General features: G+C 43.7%; 1 protein-coding gene across 1 annotated transcript in view; it reads right to left on the bottom strand.

The window, feature by feature from the left end:
* The window catches only part of tnfsf11 (TNF superfamily member 11), a 74,402-nt gene extending 53,709 nt beyond the window's left edge, over nt 1-20,693 (bottom strand). The window contains exons 1-2 of the mRNA XM_068039850.1: nt 20,541-20,693; nt 7,985-8,140 (exon numbers count right to left, since the gene is read on the bottom strand). Coding sequence (XP_067895951.1) covers nt 7,985-8,140; nt 20,541-20,693 — 309 coding nt within the window. The remainder of the gene's footprint in view (nt 1-7,984; nt 8,141-20,540) is intronic.
* Nucleotides 20,694-23,389: the final 2,696 nt, after the last annotated feature.

The following is a 23,389-nucleotide window of genomic DNA, read 5'->3' as shown; positions in this document are numbered from 1 at the left end:
TGTCCATTATACACCCTGTACATTATACACCCCGTCCATTAAACACCCTGTCCATTATACACCCTGTCCATTATAAACCCTGTCCATTATACACCCTCTCCATTATACACCCTGTCCATTATACACCCTGTCCATTATACACCCCGTCCATTATACACCCAGTCTATTGTACACACCATCCATTTTACATCCTGTCCATTATGCACCCTTTCTATTCTACACCCCATCCATTATACACCCTGTCCATTATAAACCCTGTCCATTATACACCCTCTCCATTATACACCCTGTCCATTATACACCCCATCCATTATACACCCCGTCCATTATACACCCTGTCCATTATGCACCCTGTCCATTATACACCCCGTCCATTATACACCCCTGACATTATACACCCCGTCCATTATACACCCGCCCATTATATACACCGTCCATTATACACACCGTCCATTATACACCCCGTCCACTATACACCCTACCATTATATACACCGTCCATTATACACACCGTCCATTTTCCACCCTGTCCATTATACACCCTGTCCATTATGTACCCTGTCCATTATACACCCCGTCCATTATACACCCCGTCCACTATACACCCGCCCATTATATACACCGTCCATTATACACACCGTCCATTTTCCACCCTGTCCATTATACACCCTGTCCATTAAGTACCCTGTCCATTATACACACCGTCCATTATACACCCCGTCCACTATACACCCGCCCATTATATACACCGTCCATTATACACACCGTCCATTTTCCACCCCGTCCATTATACACCCCGTCCATTATACACCTTGTCCATTATACACCCCGTCCATTATACACCCCGTCCATTATACACCCCGTCCATTATACACCGGGTCCATTATACACCCCGTCCATTATACACCCCGTCCATTATACACCCCGTCCATTATACACCCCGTCCATTATACACCGGGTCCATTATTCACCTTGTCCATTATACAGCCCGTCCCTTATGCAATCCATCCATTATACAGCCCCTCCATTATCCACCCCGTCCCTTATACACCCTGCCCATTATACAGTCCATCCGTTATACAACCCGTCCATTATACATCCCATCCATTGCACACCCCATCCACTAGACAGCCCATCCATTATACAGTCCATCCGTTATACACCCCATCTTTCCCAATCATGCCTCCCACATTTAAGTCCAAATCATTAATATATACCACAAACAGCAAGGGACCCAACACTGAGCCCTGTGGAACGCCACTGGAAACAGCTTTCCATTCGCAAAAACATCTGTCCGCTACTACCACTGAGACAATTCTGGATCCAACCTACCACATTCCCTGTATCCCATGGGCTTTCATTTTACTGACCAGTCTGCCATGCGGGACCTTGTCAAATGCCTTACTAAAATCCATGTAGACCACATCCACTGCACTACCCTCACCAATCCTCCTTGTTACTTCCTCAAAAAACTCAGTTAAGTTAGTAAGATATGACCTTCCCTTAGCAAATCCATGTTGACTATCGCTAATTAATCCGTGCCTTTCTAAGTGGCAGTTTATCCTGTCCCTCAGAATTGATTCTAACAATTTACCCACCACTGAGATCAGACTGACTGGCCTATAATTATTTGGCGTATCCCTCGCACCGATTTTAGACAATGGTACAACATTCGCAGACCTCCAATCGTCTGGTACCTCGCCTGCATCTAGTGAGGATTTGAAGACAATCCTCAGTGCATCCGCTATTTGCTCCCTGCCTTCTTTTAACAACCTGGAATGCAATCCATCCGGTCCTGGCGATTTATCCACTTTAAGGATTTCAGACTCTCTAGTACTTCCTCTCTCATTATGCTTATCGTATCTAATATTTCACACTCCTCTTCTTTAACTACAATGTCTACATCAACCCTGTCCTTTGTGAAAACAGAGACAAAAAACTCATCAAGAACCCTGCCCACATCTTCCACATCCACACATAAGTTCCTTTGTACATCTCTGATAGGCCCTACCCTTTCCTTTGTTATCCTCTTGTTCTTAATGTACTGATAAAACATCTTTGGGTTTTTCTTGATTTTACCTGCCAATAATTTTTCATGTCCTCTCTTTGCTTTTCTAATTTCCTTTTTTACTTCACCCCTGCACTTTCTATACTCCTCTAGGCTTTCTAAAGTATTAAGATTTTTATGATCATCAGAAGCTTTCTTTTTCTGCTTTAACTTACCCTGTAAACTTCGAGATAATCAGGGGGCTCTAGATTTGGCAGTACCACCGTTTACCTTTGTGGGGATATGCCTACACTATGCCTGTAGAATCTCGCTTTTGAGTGTCTCCCACTGGTTTGCCACTGATTTTCCTTCAAGTAGCTGTATCCAGTCCACTTTCGCCAGGTCACCTCTCAATTTCTTAAAATTCACCTTCCCCCAATTGAGAATTCTTACTCCTGTATTATCTTTGTACTTTTCCATGATTGTGCTAAAAATTACCATACTATGGTCACTATCTCCAAAATGGTCGCCCACTGTTACTTCCTCCATTTGCCCAGCTTCATTACCGAAGACTAAATCTAGAATTGCGCCCCCTCTCGTTGGGCTTGTTACGTGCTAGCTAAAAAAGTTCTCGTGAACACAGTTCAAGAATTTTGTCCCCACTGTGCCCTTCACACTGTTTGTATCCCAGTTGAGATTGGGGTAGTTGAAATCCTCAAATATTATTGCCCATTAGTTTTGCACTCAGAAATTTGCCTACATATTTGTTCTTCTACCTCCCTCTCACTATTTGGGGGTCGAGAGTACGCTCCTCGTAGTATGGCTGCCAATTTTTTATTTCTGAGCTCCACCCATATGGCCTCATTTGACGATTCATTTAGCATATCATCCCTCCTCAAAGCTGTTATTGATTCCTTCACTAATAATGCTACACCCCTCCTTTTTTATCCCCCTTTCTATCCCGCCTGAAAACTCTATATCCAGGGATGTTGAGCTGCCGTTCTTGCCCTCCTTAAGCCATGTTGCCATGTGTCTATCTGTGCCCTCAACTCATCGGCTTGATTTACTATACTCCTTGCATTTAAATAAATACCCTTTAACACTGCCAAAATCTTGTGCTGCACACTTTTTAACCTTTGCTCCTTCTGTCTTTGAGAGTCACTTGCTAATTTTCTGCCTCCTGTTCCCTGCCCTGGAACTGTCCTAAGACTGCACTCTGGTTCCCATCCCCCTGCCAAGCTAGTTTAAACCATCCCCAACAACACTAGCAAACCTTCCTGCAAGGAGATTTGTCTCAGTCCTTTTCAGGTGCAGACTTTCCAGCTTGTACAGGACCCACCTTCCCCAGAACCGATCCCAGTGCCCCAGAAATCTGAAGCCCTCCCTCCTGCACCATCTCTCCAACCACACATTCATCTGGTGTATTTCCCTGTATCTATACTCATTAGCATGTGGCCTTGGGAGTAATCCGGAGATTACTACATTTGACGTCCTGCTTGCTAATCTCGTTCCTAACTCCCTAAACTCAGCCTGTAGGATCTCATGCCCCTTACTTCCTATATCATTGGTACCAATGTGGACCACGACCTCTGGCTGTGCACCCTTGCCCTCCAGAATGCCCTGTAGACGCTCGGTGGTATCCATGACCCTTGCACTCGGGAGGCAACATACCATCCTGGAATCACATCTGTGACCACTATTCTAAGCAGTAATTATTAATAAATTACACTCATTAAAACAAAACCTTAGTAGTACTAACCTTATCACTTACAAGGTAGCTATTTGAAGATTTAAAAAGAATAATTTTTTCCCTGATTTTAAAAATCTATTTACAGGCAATAACAGCTGTTTCTTCCCCAACGAATCAGCTTACAGATTTCCCGTAATGTCACTGTAAGTCTTTTATTCCTCTTTTGAAACACAGCGCGCGCCGACACAACGAGAGAGCACACCGCCGACTGACACTGCTCCGGTCCAAGATAGGTGAGGGCATCGAGCCCCGCTCTTCATTTCACAGGTCCCGCTCCAGATCCACCGCCGACATCCATTAACCACTACTCTTTGTTTCCTGTCACTCAGCCAATTCTGCATCCAAGTTGCTACCGCCCTTTTATTCCAAGAGATATAACTTTGCTCACAGGTCTGTTGTGTGGCACTGTATCAAATGCCTTTTGAAAGGCCATGTACACCACATCAACAGCATTGCTCTCATCAACCCTCTCTGGCACCGCCTCAAAAAACTCCAGCAAGTTAGGTAAAAATGATTTTCCCTTAAGAAATCCATGCTGTCTTTCTTTAATTAACCCACATTTGTCCATGTGACTATAAATGTTGTTCCAAATTATTCTTTCTAGAAGTTTCCCCACTACCGAAGTTAAACTGACTGGCCTGTAGTTGCTGGGCTTATACGGATGTAATTCTCCAGTGCGCTGGCGCCACCTTTGAGACTAAGGAAGATTGAAAAATTATGGCCAGTGCCTCTGCGATTTCCACCCTCACTTCCCTCAGTATCCCTGGATGCATCTCATCTGGTCCAGGTTCTTTATCCACTTTAAGTATTGACAGCCTATCTGATACATCCTCCTTATCAAATTTAAACCCTTCTAGTATCTGAATGACCTTCTCTTTCACCATTGCCTGGATTGCATTTTCTTCCTTGATAAAGACAGATGCAAAGTATTAATTTAATACCTTAGCTATGTCCTCTTCCTCCATGCGTAATTCCCCTTTACAGTCCCTAATTTACCCCACTCCTCCTTTTACTACTTTTTTACTATTTATATATCTATAGAAAACTTTGGGATTCCTTTTAATATTAGCTCCCAATCTCTTTTCCTGCTCTCTCTTTGCTTCTCTTATTTGCTTTTTCACTTCCCCTCTGGACCTTCTATATTCAGCCTGGTTCTCAATATGATTTTCCGACTGGCATCTGTCATAAGAACCTTTTTTCTTCTTTATCTTAATTTCTACCTCTTCTGTCATCCAGGGAACTCTGGATTTGTTTACCCTACCTTTCCTCTTCGAGGGAACAATCTCTTCTTTGAAGGTAGCCCATTGTACAGCTACTGTTTTTCCTGCCAACCTTTGACTCCAATTTATTCGCCCCAGCTCCGTTCTTAACTCATTGAAGTTGGCTTTCCCCGAGTTAATTATTCTTTCTCTGGATTGTCCTTTGTCCTTTTCCATAGTCAGCCTAAACCTTATGATACAATGATCACTGTCCCCTAAATGAGCTGCTACTGATACTTAGTCCACTTGGCCCACCTCATTCTCAAGAACCAGGTCTAGCAGTGCCTCCTTTCTCGTTGGACTAGATACAGCCCATCCATTACACAGGCCATCCATCACAGTTCATCCATCATACATGCTGCCATTATACTATCTGCTCATTATACTGCCCTCCATTACACAGCCCGTCCATTATACAGTCCACCCATCATACAGTCTGCCCATTGTACAGTTCGCCCGTTACACAATCCACCCATTTTAGTCCATCTGTTATACAGCCCATCTGTTATGCAACCTGCCCATTTTGCATCAGATTACTTTCATGATGGGTTCTAAAATAGGCAGGTGATCACTCCCCTGGTTTATCACCAAAGCAGTAAAGATGAAAATTACCCCCAATGTGACCAAGTGGTAAGTCCCGAGTTCACGTTACCAGTTCCTGATGCACTTAACTTCTCAAACTCCACGGCAACATCTGATTGAGACTGCATATGAAGGCTGCAGAATTGCTTATGCTGAATACTAACTAGCCAAATGCTAGAGGGCAGATTCTTATCAAAGATTATTGCTGATTCAATCATTTCATGCGACAACCAGGCCTTCATTTTTCACATACAAGTGTCCCCTAATGTCATAAGGAGAAAGTGAAAGTCAACAACAGACAGGAGGAAAACAGCAAGTCACACAATTCCTTTAAGACCTTTTGACACCCAAGGCTTTGGGGACACCATGCCCAAGACCCTCTCCTGTCCATTCCATGTGTTATCTTTCCAACCTGCTACAAATAGTTTTTCTATGTCAAGCACCTCCAGAGTCCAGATCACACTTCCTGCAGAATGAGAACATTACCTCCTGCGCTAAAAGACAATCTACTTATAGCTTATACATACAATGGGAACTGTACCTCTAACCTCTCCCAACTGACCGTACCTGAGCCTGCAAGGTACGAAGCAACTCTTTTAATAAAACTAGTAGAAGGAAAAATAAATACAAATACGCTTCAAACTTACAGAATCCGTTACCAAATAATAAAATGTCTTAATGGTGCCCCAGATTTCAGAAGAAATAGCCTTAGTTTGGATCAAGGTTCATGAAGCAAAGATTGTACATGTAATCAGATATTCACAAGTGTTCGACTGGCCCCAACTTGTTCACTGTGTCGTGAAGCAGAGCTTCAGTAAGAAAACTTAATAAAGGGGCATCAATTACACTCCTTTGCTTTGAAGTCCAAACTAGGACAAAGGAAGATAACACAAAGGTGACCTTCCCAATGAAACCATGCTGTCAAATCAAAGAGGCTGACAAGTGGCACAGAAACGGCCCAACAGGTTTTACTAATTAGGTGTTTACCACTGTGATGGAAAGCAACTGGGAGGCACAGTTTTTCTCTGCAGTTTGCTGGTTCACACGTATAATAGACTTGTTTAACAATCCCGTGCCAATTGATCAGTCAACATGGCTATTTTCTCCAGACATCCTTCCAGAAGGTAAAGGAAATGTTTTCAAAATTGTCTTCAGCAACAAATGTCCCCAACGAAATATATAAAAATATCCAAGCTCAAATAAAAATATCCAAGCATTAAAAAAGCACCAGGATATTGGCAGACGAGGACACAAGCATTAGTGAGTCCCAGTCCATCAGTTCCCTACTCTTCTTCTGCCCATCAAAATTCCCACTGAATTTGGGTAGCGGCAGATATAACACACCCATCCACATATGGGCTGGCATATTATAATGCCATGCAAATGAAGGAAATATGTCACAAGATGCATTTTTCTGGCATTCCCTGCTATTAGCAACACTGGGTGAAAGGGATGTTTATGCATCCCTAATGCCCAGCATTACTAAAGAGTAGGTATGAGCATAGGATGGGCTTCAATATTCCACCCTCTGAAGTAGATCAACCAAGTCACTCAGTTCTAAAAGGAACAAATAAAGCCATCTTTTTGCAGGTACAATAGCCTTGGGTTCTGGGTTGACATTTCAAAGTCGAATATGACTCTAAGAGTCAAATCTGACTCGAAACATCAACTATGTTTCTATCTCTACAGATGCTGCCAGACCTGCTGAGTATTTCCAGCACTTTCTGTTTTTATTGCAAATTTCCAGCATCTGCAGTATTTTGCTTTTATTTTAGCCTTGCGTTCTGGTATTAAAATGGAAATCATGAGTTCAAATCCCACCATGGTCAAGTTGTGAAACTGAATTCAATGGGCTCAATTTTATCTCTGTGCAAGTGGATGGGTTTTGAACAGGTTAAAATTGCCCACAATTAATTTGGTAACTTGTGGGTTAGTACCTGAAAACGACCATCCCATCTGCCGGATTGTCATAAAAACCCATCTGGTTCACTGATGCCTTTCAGGGAAGGAAGCCTGCCACCTCTAGCTGCTCTGGCCCGCACATTACTCCAGTCCCACATTACACGACTAACTCTTCATGTCTAGCAAGTCACTCAGTTGATTGGTACGAACCACAGTCTTGCCAACTGCAGCCACATTTAGAATTAGACATATTTTAAAAAAGGCTTCTCTTTCGTACAATCGTTTGCAGTGGGGAAGCAGCTAAATGCCTTTTGCCTTTTTAAAAAATGTGATAATGACCAGATAATCTGTTTCAGTGATGCTAGCTGAGGGGTAAATGTTGGTCAGGATTTCTTTGCTCTTTCAGTGAAGCAGATGACCCATGATGATACAATGATACAATGAAGAACCACAGAAACCAGGAGCACTGGTAAAGTTGCTTGTGGCAGGAGCTTACACTTCTCACCTGGTTAAGTGGTTGCTTCAGTCCTTGCAGTGATTGTAAACAAGACTCGAAGACTTTCTGGATTTCCACCTCTGATAATTTATAGGGACTACCGTTAAAATTGGAGAACAGACTCAGGTTCTGCAAGAACTCCTCAGAGCTCCCATTGACATCTTTCTGTAAAGAAGAGAGAGAGTGTTAACTGGTGGCAAGCTACAGCTGGAAGACCCCACTGCAAATGTAGGTTTCATACACGATAACAAATGAATTGAAAGACTTTTAGAAGGAATGAGAAAGATATGGCAGGATGTGACCAGTGGAAGCCTCTTCTCTGAATGTTGACTTTCCAAAGATAGTTGCCAATGACCTGTAAAAGTTTTGAACAGATGACCATGAACAAGATAGAACCTATCAGTATAAATGAAAGGACATCATTCTGTCACTATACAGGTTGCTGGTCAGACCACATCTGGAGTACTGTGCCCAGGTTTTGTTCCCCTACATGGTGGACAATATAGTGGCCCTGGAAATGGTCCAGAGAGGAACTCCAAGAAAGATTCCTAGCTGAAAGAACAACTTAGCTAGGCTTAAGAACCTTAGACAATTTGCTTTCATATAGTGTAGACTTCAAGGTGACCTGAAAGCAATCCATCAAATAATTAAAGGGCTGAATAGCATTCCTCTTGATAGATTATTCCAGTTGAACCAATTGGGCAGACCCAGGGAACATCAGTTTAAACAATGTCAAAGTAGGAATAGACTGGATGTTAGGGGAAATCTTCTTATCCCAGGGAGTAATGAGCCTCTAATACACTTTCAGCTGGGTTGGTGGGCACTGATTCCAAGAGGAAGCTGGAAAGATTCCTGATGGGGGTAGAGATCACAACAGGTAGAAGGTAAGAATCGTGATAGATAACACTTGGTCCATGTGATCACCTGGACTGCTTTAGATCGCCTGAAAGGGTCAGTGAGGAATTTTCCAGAGTGTTCTTTCCATAATCGTCCTTGGGTGTTTTGTCTCTCCCAGGAGATTACATGCCTATGGGGGGTGGTAAGAAAGTTTCACATTGTGATGCTGAAGCCATTATGAGATGTGGGGCAAGCTTGATAGACCAGCTGGTTTTTCTTGCTTGTCAATTTTGCATAGAAACAAAGAAAATAGGAGCAGGAATAGGCCATTCGGCCCTTCGAGCCAGCACCGCCAATCAATATGACCATGGCTGATCGTCCAAACTCAGTACCCTGTTCCTGCTTTCTCCCCATATCCCTTGATTCCTTTAGCCCTAAGAACTATATCCAACACTTTCTTGAATATATTTAATGATTTGGCCTCAACTGCTTTCTGTGGTAGCGAATTCCACAGGTTGACCACTCTCTGGGTGAAGAAATTCCTCCTCATCTCAGTCCTAAATGGCTTACCCCCTTATCCTTAGACTGTGACCCCCTGTCCTGGACTCCCCCGCTGTTGGGAACATCCTTCCTGCATCTAGTCTGTCCAGTCTTGTTATTCTTCTAAACTCTAGCGAATACAAGCCCCTGGGAAGGACAGCATTACCCCTGAAATAATCAAGAGTGCCAAGCCTGCTATACTCTCAGCACTACATGAACTGCTATGCCTGTGCTGGGACGAGGGAGCAGTACCCCAGGACATGCGCGATGCCAACATCATCACCCTCTATAAAAACAAAGGTGACCGCGGTGACTGCAACAACTACCGTGGAATCTCCCTGCTCAGCATAGTGGGGAAAGTCTTTGCTCGAGTCGCTCTGAACAGGCTCCAGAAGCTGGCCGAGCGCGTCTACCCTGAGGCACAGTGTGGCTTTCGTGCAGAGAGATCGACTATTGACATGCTGTTCTCCCTTCGTCAGATACAGGAGAAATGCCGTGAACAACAGATGCCCCTCTACATTGCTTTCATTGATCTCACCAAAGCCTTTGACCTCGTCAGCAGACGTGGTCTCTTCAGACTACTAGAAAAGATCGGATGTCCACCAAAGCTACTAAGTATCATCACCTCATTCCATGACAATATGAAAGGCACAATTCAACATGGTGGCTCCTCATCAGAGCCCTTTCCTATCCTGAGTGGTGTGAAACAGGGCTGTGTTCTCGCACCCACACTTTTTGGGATTTTCTTCTCCCTGCTGCTTTCACATGCGTTCAAATCCTCTGAAGAAGGAATTTTCCTCCACACAAGATCAGGGGGCAGGTTGTTCAACCTTGCCCGTCTAAGAGCGAAGTCCAAAGTACGGAAAGTCCTCATCAGAGAACTCCTCTTTGCTGACGATGCTGCTTTAACATCTCACACTGAAGAATGCCTGCAGAGTCTCATCGACAGGTTTGCGTCTGCCTGCAATGAATTTGGCCTAACCATCAGCCTCAAGAAAACGAACATCATGGGGCAGGATGTCAGAAATGCTCCATCCATCAATATTGGCGACCACGCTCTGGAAGTGGTTCAAGAGTTCACCTACCTAGGCTCAACTATCACCAGTAACCTGTCTCTAGATGCAGAAATCAACAAGCGCATGGGTAAGGCTTCCACTGCTATGTCCAGACTGGCCAAGAGAGTGTGGGAAAATGGCGCACTGACACGGAACACAAAAGTCCGAGTGTATCAGGCCTGTGTCCTCAGTACCTTGCTCTACGGCAGCGAGGCCTGGACAACGTATGCCAGCCAAGAGCGACGTCTCAATTCATTCCATCTTCGCTGCCTTCGGAGAATACTTGGCATCAGGTGGCAGGACTATATCTCCAACACAGAAGTCCTTGAAGCGGCCAACACCCCCAGCTTATACACACTACTGAGTCAGCGGCGCTTGAGATGGCTTGGCCATGTGAGCCGCATGGAAGATGGCAGGATCCCCAAAGACACATTGTACAGCGAGCTCGCCACTGGTATCAGACCCACCGGCCGTCCATGTCTCCGTTATAAAGACGTCTGCAAACGCGACATGAAATCGTGTGACATTGATCACAAGTCGTGGGAGTCAGTTGCCAGCATTCGCCAGAGCTGGCGGGCAGCCATAAAGACAGGGCTAAATTGTGGCGAGTCGAAGAGACTTAGTAGTTGGCAGGAAAAAAGACAGAGGCGCAAGGGGAGAGCCAACTGTGCAACAGCCCCAACAAACAAATTTCTCTGCAGCACCTGTGGAAGAGCCTGTCACTCCAGAATTGGCCTTTATAGCCACTCCAGGCGCTGCTTCACAAACCACTGACCACCTCCAGGCGCGTATCCATTGTCTCTCGAGATAAGGAGGCCCAAAAGAACAAGCCTAACATACAAGTATATTGGTATTACATGTCGAAGCATAGCTTCTCATTCAGTCCAGATACATTGTTATTATCATTGCAGATACAATAACTGATGCATCTTCAATGTTTATCTTTGTCAGTCTCACATCTGTCCAGAGATCTACAGTCTTCTTGGTACCTTTGTATAACACAACAGTATCACTAGAGAGGGAGTGTAGCTGTGGTACTGGACAGTGGTGTTTAGCTTCCCATTGGAATTTCACATTGTTCACTGTTGGCCCTTGCAGTGGTATCGAGGGGTTGAGGATAAAGTGTGAACTGTACCTGACCAGCTCTCAGAGACCTCTTACCTCAGTGGCACTCTGTCGTAAAGAGAACCTTCAAGATAGTTTTGCTGTGTCCACATGCTCCAAACACCAAATCAAAATGCAGGAGTTTCCAATCACTGATTCTACTTCTAAACAAGTGAGCTTTCCTTCCCAGAAGTTTTATCAATGTCTTTAATTAAGTGATATGTTCCGCTAAGCTGGATACCATCTGATACCTTCAAGATACCTGGACTACCTTCCATTGCTTGCCTAGGATGACGTGGTTGCAGGCGAGATTCCAAAGCTTAGTGCTTCATATTGTTTCAGTCTGATACACGGGTGAAATGTTGTGCTTTTCTGAGACAATTTCAAAAGGGTTGGTGTCCTAACTTCATGTCAATTTAGAGAGTACACACGACCCATTTACTCTGCAATACTGGTTGTCATTTTTACCTAACCCACCCGTGAAACTGAGGGGATCGGGTGGAACACGACTAAAGTCCATCAATGTAAGGCTTCGTTTGCACACATTCAGCTTCCAGAAGCTTTTAAAAATACTGTTGCATCTGTCATTTACACTCAGCAATGGCACATTCTGTGTCCGATGCAAGATTAGAAGGTAGCAATTTCTTCATGAGACTTTGCCAATTCAGCCTTCCCTTCCTGCCTTCACTGAGCGTTCTCTGTACTCTCAGCTCACAAACAGTCTGTTTAACTATCAGCAAGCTGCACTGATCTATAATGCTTTGTGGATACTGAACACCGCCCTCTGCTTTCACTGCTACCCTTTCAGGCTGTAGACTATTCCAATGCTTTCCTGGCCAGGTTCCTATCTTGCATCCTCCATAATCTTGAGCTCATCCAAAATTCTGCTGCCCTTATCCTAACTCACACCAAGTCCCATTCATCCATCACCCCTGTGCTCACTCACACACATTGGTTCCTGGTCCGGGAAAACCTAAATTTTAAAATATTCATCCTTGCATTCAAATCCCTCTATAGCCTCATCCCCTCTGTCTCTGTAGGGTCTTCCACATCTACAATGCTCTGCATTCCTCTAATTCTGGCCTCTTGTACATAGACAGTTATTATCATCCCACCATTGAGTGGCCAAGTCTTCAGCTGCCTCGACCGTAAACTCTAGTATTCATTCCCTAAACCTCTCCTCCTCTTTACTGTTCTCTCCTCCTTCATTTAAAACCTAATTTCTTGACCTCTTCAAATTTCTACTTATGTTGTTCAACGTCAAATTTTGCTCAATAACATCCTGTTAAGCATATCGGGATGTTAAAAGTGCTATATAAATGCAAGTTGTTGCTGTTGGTACGACTGAGGTGGGAGGAATGCACTGTGCATTCTAGTGCCACTTCTCCACAGGTCACAACATAGAGCCATATTTTCCCACTTACCGATACGGTCAATCATATACTCTATTTTTCTCAGAATAAAACACACTAACCAGGTTTCTTTAATAAACAACAAATCAGCAGTTTATTATAAAACAAATCTTAAGCAGTAATGAAGTAAAGCATAAACACACAGACTGAAATATTAAAGTTCTCATTTTACCTTAGCACCTCACACTCACACACACACACATGCACCGGTTAACCGGAAAAAAGGGATTTTTGTTTTTAGAGCTCTATTACAGACAAAAAAAACCACTTGGGCTGAATACTTGCTCATTCTTGAAGAAACAGCAGATGAAATATGTTGTATTCCAAAACTGACATACAGTCTGGCCTCCAAGTACACGTAGACGGTCACTGGGATCTTTTAGAACCGTTCTTTTCAGGCGGCATTGAGAATTAATTTAGCAGGCTTTTCTTCAAAGACAGGAGACGAGATGAGTTGACACAACAGACATCTCAGGGTCTTTTGGAGAGGTGCTGGAAAGCTGAGCTGGGTTGTGGTTTTCTTTCCTTGGGAATTTTCTTCTCTCCTTGGAAGTTTTCTCTCTCTCCTTGGAAGTTCTCTCCATTTTTATACAGTTGAAACCCAACTCAAAACAATTCAAAAGCAAAACCAACAACAGGAGGTCAACCTTTTGACCTCCATCAATCTTGACCTGTCACTTCTTTGTAAACAACTTCTCCAGGTGTCAAAAGTTCTCTGTTGTTTATTAAGCTGGAAGTCAGGTGGTCTCCCAGAAAGGCTTGTTGCTGGAAGTCAAGTGGTTTCCCGGAAAGGCTTGTTTTCCTCACAAGACCTCTCAGTGCTCCTTTTAAAAAACATTTCCAGGGACTGCTTTTTCAAAGTCAAGTGGCCTTTATATGACCCCCCCCCCCCACTTTGAAAACCCAAAAGTTTAATATTTCTTCAATCTTTCAAAAATGAATCCTCAAAAAATATACTTAACAAAACACAGAAGCACTTTCATAACACTAATACAGTTATGCCCTGTACCATTTTTGTACTCAGATAACTCAAAGCCAAGTTCAATTCTAGACCGAGCATCAGCAATTACATTATTTTTGCCCGTAATGTGGATAATCTTTAAGTGATAGGGTTGCAATAGTAAACGCTATTGAAATAGTCTGGCATTCTGGTTTTTGAATTTTTCCACAAAGGCTGGGGAGTTATGATCAGTATATACCAGTGTCTCTCTGTTGCCATGCAGACATAGACCTCAAAATGCTTAAGAGCTAGTAGAAAGCCCAGGGTTCCTTTTTCCACTGTAGAGTATCTCTTTTGGTGTCGATTTAGCTTTGTGGAAAAGTATCCCACTGGCTTTTCTATGCTTGATTTATCTTCTTGCAGCAGGACTGCACTGAGCCCCCAAGTCACTAACATCAATTGCTACCTTGAAGGGCTTAGTGAAATTTGGGGCAGCTAACACTGGTTCATTGATCAAAATTACTTTCAGCAAATCCAACAGTGGAGCACCTATAGTGCTGAAATTTGGTACAAACTTGCAGTAGAAACCACACATTCCCAAAAACTTCATAATTTCTCATTTAGTCTTAGGGCTGGGATTCCCAGCAATGCTTCTACTTTTGCTATTCTTGGCAACACTTGTCCGTGTCCTACTATATGCCCTAGGAACTCGCGCTTTTGCGAATTCATTTTTGGCAAGGTTTTTCGCCAGATCAGCTGACTGTAATTTTCTAACTAGAGCTTCTAGTTGTTCCAAGTGGTCCTTCCAAGTGTCACTGTATACCAGCACATCATCAAGGTAAACCTCACAGTTAGAACACTGGCTACCACTTGGTTCATTAATCTCTGGAAAGTTGCTGGGGCATTTTTTAGCCCAAAAGGCATCATTCGGCATTGGAAAAGACCATCTGGTGTGACAAAGGCCAACATTTCTTTAGCTTGGGGTATTAAAGGAATCTGCCAGTATCCTTTTAACAAATCTATTTTGGTAAGAAAAGTGGCACTGCCAACTCTTTCGATATAGTCTTCTACATGAGGAACTGGATAGGAGTCTGCCTTTGTTACTGCATTAACCTTTCTGTAGTCTGTGCAGAATCTAGTCAAACCATCAGGTTTAGGCACTAACACCACTGGGGAACTCCAGCTGCTTTAACTGGGTTCAATTAGATTGTTTTCCAACATGTATTGGATTTCTAGTTCCAGCCTTCTAATGTGGTATTCCCTTTCTCTCTCCTTTCCTCTTTCTTTTCCTCTTTCTCGTGCCCTTTCTCTCTCTTGCCACTCTGTTTGTGTCTTTTAAAATGCTCTCTTTTTTTCTTTTCCTCGCTTTCTCTTTCCTCTCTTTCTTCCTTTTTCCATTCTTTTTCCAGCTCCCTTTCTCTGTCCTGAACTTTTAGCTCCAACCTCTTCATTCCTAACTGAATCTGTGCCAGTTTTACCTTGTCTTCTTCTGATTCTACTTGTCCCTTTGGCTGTTTCACTTCAATCTCCAGCCATCTGGCCACTTGTCTCTGAACTTCAGCCCGCCTAGCTTTCGGTCTAATATCTAACTTCAAGTGCATCACCACACTTGACAGCTCATCAGTGGACAATGCCTTTAAAGAATCACAATCTATTCCAGACTGCTGTACAAATGTACTTGCATCAAAAGTAGCCTTTCCAGTAGTGTATGCTTTACTCTAATATACAAGAAACCTGGTGTTTTTATTTTCCCCCTTCTCAATTATTATTACAATTGCACTTCATTGGCTTTGGGTTACCTAAGACGAGCCCCCAATTATATGTTGCGAACGAGGATGGAGGAGTGCACTTTCTTTCTGTCGTTCCACTTCTCCACGGGTGACAACATATATTTAAATGTTTTACCCAGTTACTGATAGGGCCAATTATATACTTTATCTATTTTAGTGCCAGAATAAAAATCTGCCAACCAGGTTTCTTTAATAAACAACAAAATTATTAATTTATTATAAAACAGGACTCATTCAATAAAGTTGCAAAGCTTATTAACACAGTGGTTGAAATATGAAAGTATAAATATATTCCCTTCTAAATAACGGCACAGTGGTGCAGTGGTTAGCACCGCAGCCTCACAGCTCCAGCGACCCGGGTTCAATTCCGGGTACTGCCTGTGTGGAGTTTGCATGTTCTCCCTGTGTCTGCGTGGGTTTCCGCCGGGTGCTCCGGTTTCCTCCCACATGCCGAAAGACTTGCAGGTTGATAGGTTAATTGGCCATTATAAATTGCCCCTAGTATAGGTAGGTGGTAGGGAAATAGAGGGACAAGTGGGGATGTGGTAGGAATATGGAATTAGTGTAGGATTCGTACAAATGGGTAGTTGATAGTCGACACAGACTGGGTGGGCCGAAGGGCCTGTTTCAGTGCTGTATCTCTAAACTAAACTAAACTAAATAACCCCAACACATACACACACACCGGTTCAAGGAAAAATAAAGAAACTTTCTCTGCAGAGATCAACTTTACAGAAAAACAAAAAAAAACTTTGGCCAAGTACTTGTTAATTCTTGAAGAAAATGGATAAGATATGAAATGTTGGCCTGGTGTCCGGATGCATATGGACGGGTGTCACTAGACACATGCGGTTATCACTGGGATCTTAGCAGTTTGCTCAGGAGATGTGAGAGGAAGTCTTCCAGAGGTTTCTCAGGAGAAATGCTGCATCAGTTTCTCCAGTTCTCATACTGGATTCTCAGGGTTTCTCAAAGAGGTGGTACAAGGTGAGTGGGTACAAGGTGAGTGCCTCTCTCAGCAGGCTTACACCCCAACTGAACCCCAAACAATATCCAAAAATGAAATCAACTTTTGACCACCATAAATCTAGACATGTCACTTCTCTGTAAACAGTTCTGATCATCAGCAAGGCTCCTGCTGTTTTCTTAGCTAAGGACATGTTATTTCCAGTATTTGTTTTTAAACAAAGTACCAAGTGTCCTTCCGGTGACCCTTTTAAAAAAAACAAGTCAAACATCTCCTCAGGTATTTCCACAGTCTTTTGAACACGAGTCCTCAAAAAATATTAAAAATGGAAGCAGCTTCATAACACTTGTGTCACACTTGTTACGTTCACCTTTTCTCTTTTTTTTCTTTTGCATATTTGACCGCCACAGGGCTACTGTCAGCCTGAACCCGTACAGCATTTCATTTTGCAGGTCCTGTCATCAAGTCGGGGCAACCTGGTGCCATTTGATGAGGAAGGGGTGTTGACCAGGATACCAGAATGCCCTGCTCTTCAGACAGTGGCAGAAATTCCAGTGCAGTACTGAGGGTGTGCTGCACTGTCAGAGGCATCATCTTCCAGATGAGACATAACCTCTCAGGTGGACATAAAAGATCCCATGGTACTATTTTGAAGAACAGCAGTGACATTCCCTTTGGTGTCCCTAGTAAATATTTATCCCTCAACCAACAGCACTAAAACGGATGGTCTTGTCATTATTACATTGCTGTTTATGGGAACTTGCTGTAAGAAAACTGGTTGCCGTGTTTCCTACATCATAACAGTTACTCCATTTCAAAAAAGTACTTCATTAGCTGTAAAATACTTTGGGATGTCCTGAGGTCATGAAAAGTACTGTTAGATGTAAGCTTTTTCTTTCGTTCTCAGCACCCGGTCTTACTGGGGCACAAATGACAGGAAATTTGCTGTATGCTGCATTCCCTGCATTTGATGATTCATGTCTGATATTTTCAGTGCAGTTCTGAAGCAGTGTTAGAGATATCTTAAGATGAAAAATTAATCCAAGGTCCCGCATCTGCTCCTTTTAGGTAAATGCAAAAGATCCCATGGCACTATACCAAGAGCAGGAGTTTTCCCAAAGTCCTGACTAACTTTCATCCCGCAAACAACACCAGCAAAAAACAAAAATAAAAATCCCTTAATTGGTCAAAATTACACATACTAAGGTTTCATTCCTTGAAATTTAGAAGGTTTGGGGGGGGGTGGAATTTGATCGAAGTTATCAAGATATTAAGGGGAACACATGGGGTAAATAAACTATTTCCACTGGTTGGGGAGTCTAAGCCTCGGGGGTGGGGGGGGGGGGTGCTATAATTTAAAAATTAGAGCAAGGCCTTTCAGGAGCGAAATTAAGAAACACTTTGATACACAAAGGCAGGTAGAAGTTTGGAACTTTCTTCCACAAATAGCAAATGATGCTAGATCGGTTGTTAATTTCAAATCTGAGATTGATCGGTTTTTATTACCCATAGGTATTAAGAGATCAATATCACAGGACTTCATGTCGCGTTTGCAGACGTCTTTAAAGCGGAGACATGGACGGCCGGTGGGTCTGACACCAATGGCAAGCTCGCTGTACAATGTGTCTTTGGGGATCCTGCCATCTTCCATGCGGCTCACATGGCCAAGCCATCTCAAGCGCCGCTGACTCAATAGTGTGTATAAGCTGGGGATGTTGGCCGCCTCGAGGACTTCTGTGTTGGAGATACTGGGGGGCAGCCATAAAGGTGGGGCTAAAGTGTGGTGAGTCGAAGAGACTTAGCAGTTGGCAGGAAAAAAGACAGAAGCGCAAGGGGAGAGCCAACTGTGTAACAGCCCCGACAAACAAATTTTTCTGCAGCACCTGTGGAAGAGCCTGTCACTCTAAAATTGGCCGTTATAGCCACTCCAGGCGCTGCTCCACACACCACTGACCACCTCCAGGCGCTTACCCATTGTCTCTCGAGATAAGGAGGCAAAGAGAGAAGAGAGAATTAAGAGATATGGGACAAAGGTGGGGCAATGAAGTCAGGTCGTAGATCTGCCATGATCTCATTGAATAGTGGAACTGGTTTGAGAAGCTAACGCACCTCCTCCTGTTCCTATGTTTCTCTTTGTCTCATTGCTGTTTGTGGGATTCTGCTGTGAGCAAATCGGCAATGATGTTTCCCTATAATGCAAGAGTGACTACATGCCAAGATAACTAATTAATTGTGAAGCACTTTGGGGTGTCCTGAAATTAGGAATAAATGCAAGTTCTTCCGTTCTTATTTAAATATATTGTCGGAATAACATTATCTAATTATATGAGATCAGAGTTTGCTGGAGCAGGACAGCTCTCGGTGTGTGCTGCTAATTAGACTTCTCTCCCGCACCCTTCAGCATATCCACTGCTCTTATAATCTATGCCTCAGACAATAAAGGAAAGTATCCCGCATGCCTTCTGAACCAGCTTATCTACCTGTCCTGCTACCTTCAGGAATCTGTGGAATATGCACTCCAAGATCCCTCTGTTCCTTTACACTTCTCAGAATCCTATCATTTACTGTGTATTCCTGTGCCTTGTTTATCCTCCCCAAATGCATTATCTCACAATTCTCCAAATTGAATTGCATTTGCCACTTTTCTGCCCACCTGACCACTGACCAGTCCATTGATATCTTCATGCACTTTACAGCTTTCTTCATACCTATCAACCACAGGGCCAATTTTTGTATCACCTGAAAAATTCTTTAATTTAAGTCGAAATCATTGATATATACCACGAAAAGTAAGGGATCCAGTACTGAGCCCTGCACAGCCCCACTGGAAACAGCCTTCCAGTCACAAAAACATCTGTTGACCATTACCCTTTGCTTCCAGCCATGAGCCAGTTTGGGAGCTAATTTGCCATTTTCCCTTGGGCTCTTTTCTGACCAGTCTACCATGTAGGAGCTTTTCAAAAGCCTTGCTAAAATCCATGTAGACGGCATCAAATGTGCTGTCCTGATCGACCCTCCTTGTTACTTCCTCAACAAATTCAATCAAGTTAATTAGACATGATCTGCCCTTAACAAATTCACGATGACTCTCCCTGATTAATCAATGTCTTTCTAAATGACGATTAATACTGTTCCTCAGAATTTTTTCCAATAATTTGCTTACCACCAAGGATTGTCCTATAATTACGCCGTCTATCCCTTCCTCTCTTTTTAAACAATGGTACAACTTTAGCAGTCCTTCAGCACATTGGACCACAAAGGATTGGAAAATGATGGTCAAAAGTGGATTGGAAACAGTTAGTTGAAGGTACATCAATGTCAGAGCAATTGGGGGCAGTGGGGGGTATTGAAGGAGGAGATAGAGTGGGTTCAGAACAAATATGTTCCCAGAAAGAAAAAGGGTGTGACTGACAAATTTAAACACCCCTGGATGTGGCAGTGCATACAGAGCAGGATAAGACAACAAAGGGAAGTTTATGTCATATACCAAAAGCTCAATACTGCAGAAAGCATAGAGTATAGGAAGTGCAGGGGTGAAATTAAAAAGGAAATTAGGAAAGCAAAGAGAGAGTATGAAAAAATATTGGCAGGTAAAATCAAGGAAAACTCTGATGTTTTAGTCCCTTCTATATTTATTTGTGTAGCTTCCTCTGAAATGTATCTATACTGTTACCCTCAACCACAACCACTCGAGTTCCACATTGTAACCGCTCTCTGCTTAAAGAAGTTTCTTCTGAATTCCTTACTGGATTCATTAGTCACTCTCCAGTATTAACGGGCCCCTAGTTTTGGTCTCTGACAAGTGGAAGCATGACCCAGAAGTGAAAGTGTGCAGCAGAGACACTTTGTGAAGAAACACTCTCAGATGCTGAAGTTCGCATGCCTGCCTGCTACCCTTCCCCGCTGTATCAGGCACTTACCTGGAGCCACTGGTTCTGGCAGTAACAGATGAAGCCGATGGTGAGAGCTAGCTGCAAGGCACTGACACACAGCAAGGGAGCCAGCAGCATAGCCGCTCCAGGAGCTGGGGAGACGGCAGTCCGGCTGGCCAGCGGAGGATCCCGATCAGACATGGCTGGGCAGCGGAGTGAGTGTGAGGCACCCCGAGGGAGTGAAGTAGAAGTGACAGCCAGTCTCCTGACCACGCCCTCCACCTCCAGCACCAGGGCGAACCGCCTCTATCGGCCTTCCTGCTCACTGGCTGGATGTACAGATGAGCCTCTCGCCTACAGAGCTGACCCCAAACCCCATCTGCAGTCCGGGCTCAGGGCTGGACATTGACCTGCAGATTTAAAGATGGACAGAGAGAGATTGGACCAACTGATACTCCGGCCACGGACATCATCAGCACCCGGAGACCCGCTGAGACATAACCTGCTGGAGCTCAGTGCCAAAGACCTCAAGCGTTAAACTCTGTCGCTCTGATCCATTCAAACCCCTGTTGCTCTTAAAAATAAATACAGCTTCGTGTGTGTGTGATGGTGTGTGTGTGATAGTGTCTGTGATGGTGTGTGTGAGATAGTGTGTATGTGATGGGGTGTTTCTGTGTGATTGTGTCTGTGTGATGGTGTGTGTCTGTGATTGTATCTGTGTGTGTGTGACAGTGTGTGGCTGTGTAATTGTGTTTGTGTGTGATGGTGTGTGTCTGTGTGATTGTGTCTGTGATTGTCTCTGTGTGTGATTGCGTCTTTGTGTGATTGTGATGGAGTTTGTGTGATAGTGTGTGCCTGTGTGATTGTCTCTGTGTATGATTGTGATGGTGTGTGTGTGATAGTGTGTGCCTGTGTGATTGTCTCTGTGTGTGATTGTGATGGTGTGTGTGTGATAGTGTGTGCCTGTGTGATTGTTATGGTGTTTGTGTGATAGTGTGTGCTTGTGTGATTGTCTCTGTGTGTGATTGTGTCTTTGATTGTGATGGTGTGTGTGATAGCGTGTGCCTGTGTGATTGTCTCTGTGTGTGATTGTGTCTTTGTGTGATTGTGATGGTGTGTGTGATAGTGTGTGCCTGTGTGATTGTCTCTATGTGTGATTGTGTCTTTGATTGTGATGGTGTGTGTGATAGCGTGTGCCTGTGTGATTGTCTCTGTGTGTGATTGTGTCTTTGTGTGATTGTGATGGTGTGTGCCTGTGTGATTGTCTCTGTGTGTGATTGTGTCTTTGTGTGATTGTGATGGTGTGTGCCTGTGTGATTGTCTCTATGTGTGATTGTGTCTGTGTGATTGTGATGGTGCGTGTGATAGCGTGTGCCTGTGTGATTGTCTCTGTGTGTGATTGTGTCTGTGTGATTGTGATGGTGTGTGTGATAGTGTGTGCCTGTGTGATTGTCTCTATGTGTGATTGTGTCTGTGTGATTGTGATGGTGCGTGTGATAGCGTGTGCCTGTGTGATTGTCTCTGTGTGTGATTGTGTCTGTGTGATTGTGATGGTGTGTGTGATAGTGTGTGCCTGTGTGATTGTCTCTGTGTGTGATTGTGTCTGTGTGATTGTGATGGTGTGTGTGATAGTGTGTGCCTGTGTGATTGTCTCTATGTGTGATTGTGTCTGTGTGATTGTGATGGTGCGTGTGATAGCGTGTGCCTGTGTGATTGTCTCTGTGTGTGATTGTGTCTGTGTGATTGTGATGGTGTGTGTGATAGTGTGTGCCTGTGTGATTGTCTCTATGTGTGATTGTGTCTGTGTGATTGTGATGGTGCGTGTGATAGCGTGTGCCTGTGTGATTGTCTCTGTGTGTGATTGTGTCTGTGTGATTGTGATGGTGCGTGTGATAGTGTGTGCCTGTGTGATTGTCTCTATGTGTGATTGTGTCTGTGTGATTGTGATGGTGCGTGTGATAGCGTGTGCCTGTGTGATTGTCTCTGTGTGTGATTGTGTCTGTGTGATTGTGATGGTGTGTGTGATAGTGTGTGCCTGTGTGATTGTCTCTGTGTGTGATTGTGTCTGTGTGATTGTGATGGTGTGTGTGATAGTGTGTGCCTGTGTGATTGTCTCTGTGTGTGATTGTGTCTGTGTGATTGTGATGGTGTGTGTGATAGTGTGTGCCTGTGTGATTGTCTCTGTGCGTGATTGTGTCTTTGTGTGATTGTCATCTGCCGGCTCTCTGTAGAGAAATCCAGTCAGTCCCACTCCCCAGCTCGATCCCTGTAGCCCTGAAAGTTTATTTCTGTCAAGTAGCCATCCAATTCCCTTTTGAAGTCATTGCTTGTCTCCACTTGCACCACCCTCGTATGCAGCAAGTTCCAGATCATTACCACTTGCTGTGTGAAAAAGTTCTTCCTCACATCCCCCCTGTATCGCCCTGGCCATTGAAATGAGCCGATGTGTTTAATATTGCGACGGCTCCTCAAAGCTTAGCCCACGCATGCGGGCCGCCATTGTTTACAACTGCTGCCAATATAAATTTCAGCCCATCAACTTTAAATACAGACAGTCTTTCTAATATCTCCTCGTTATCAATTTTTAGCCCATCCAGTGTCTCCACTGCCTCCTCTTTCACTATTATTTTGGCAGCATCTTCTTCCTTGGTTAAGACAGATGAAAAGTACTCATTTAGAACCTCAGTAATGCCCTCTGCCTCCACATGTAAACACCCCTTTGGTCCCTAATTGACCCTCCTGCTCCTTTTACCACCCTTTTATTATTTATATGTCTATAGAAGACTTTTGGATTCCCACCTCATCCCTAGAACCAGTTCTAGAAATGCCTCCTTCCTCATTGGATTGGAAGCATACTGATGTAGAAAATCTCCCGAAAACACTTTAGAAATTCTTCC

This window comes from Heterodontus francisci, chromosome 10 (assembly GCF_036365525.1).
Source record: "Heterodontus francisci isolate sHetFra1 chromosome 10, sHetFra1.hap1, whole genome shotgun sequence".
Classification (NCBI taxonomy): Eukaryota; Metazoa; Chordata; class Chondrichthyes; order Heterodontiformes; family Heterodontidae; genus Heterodontus; species Heterodontus francisci.
The sequence above is the reverse complement of the archived record's forward strand: the minus strand, read 5'-3'. Positions and strand labels throughout refer to the sequence as shown.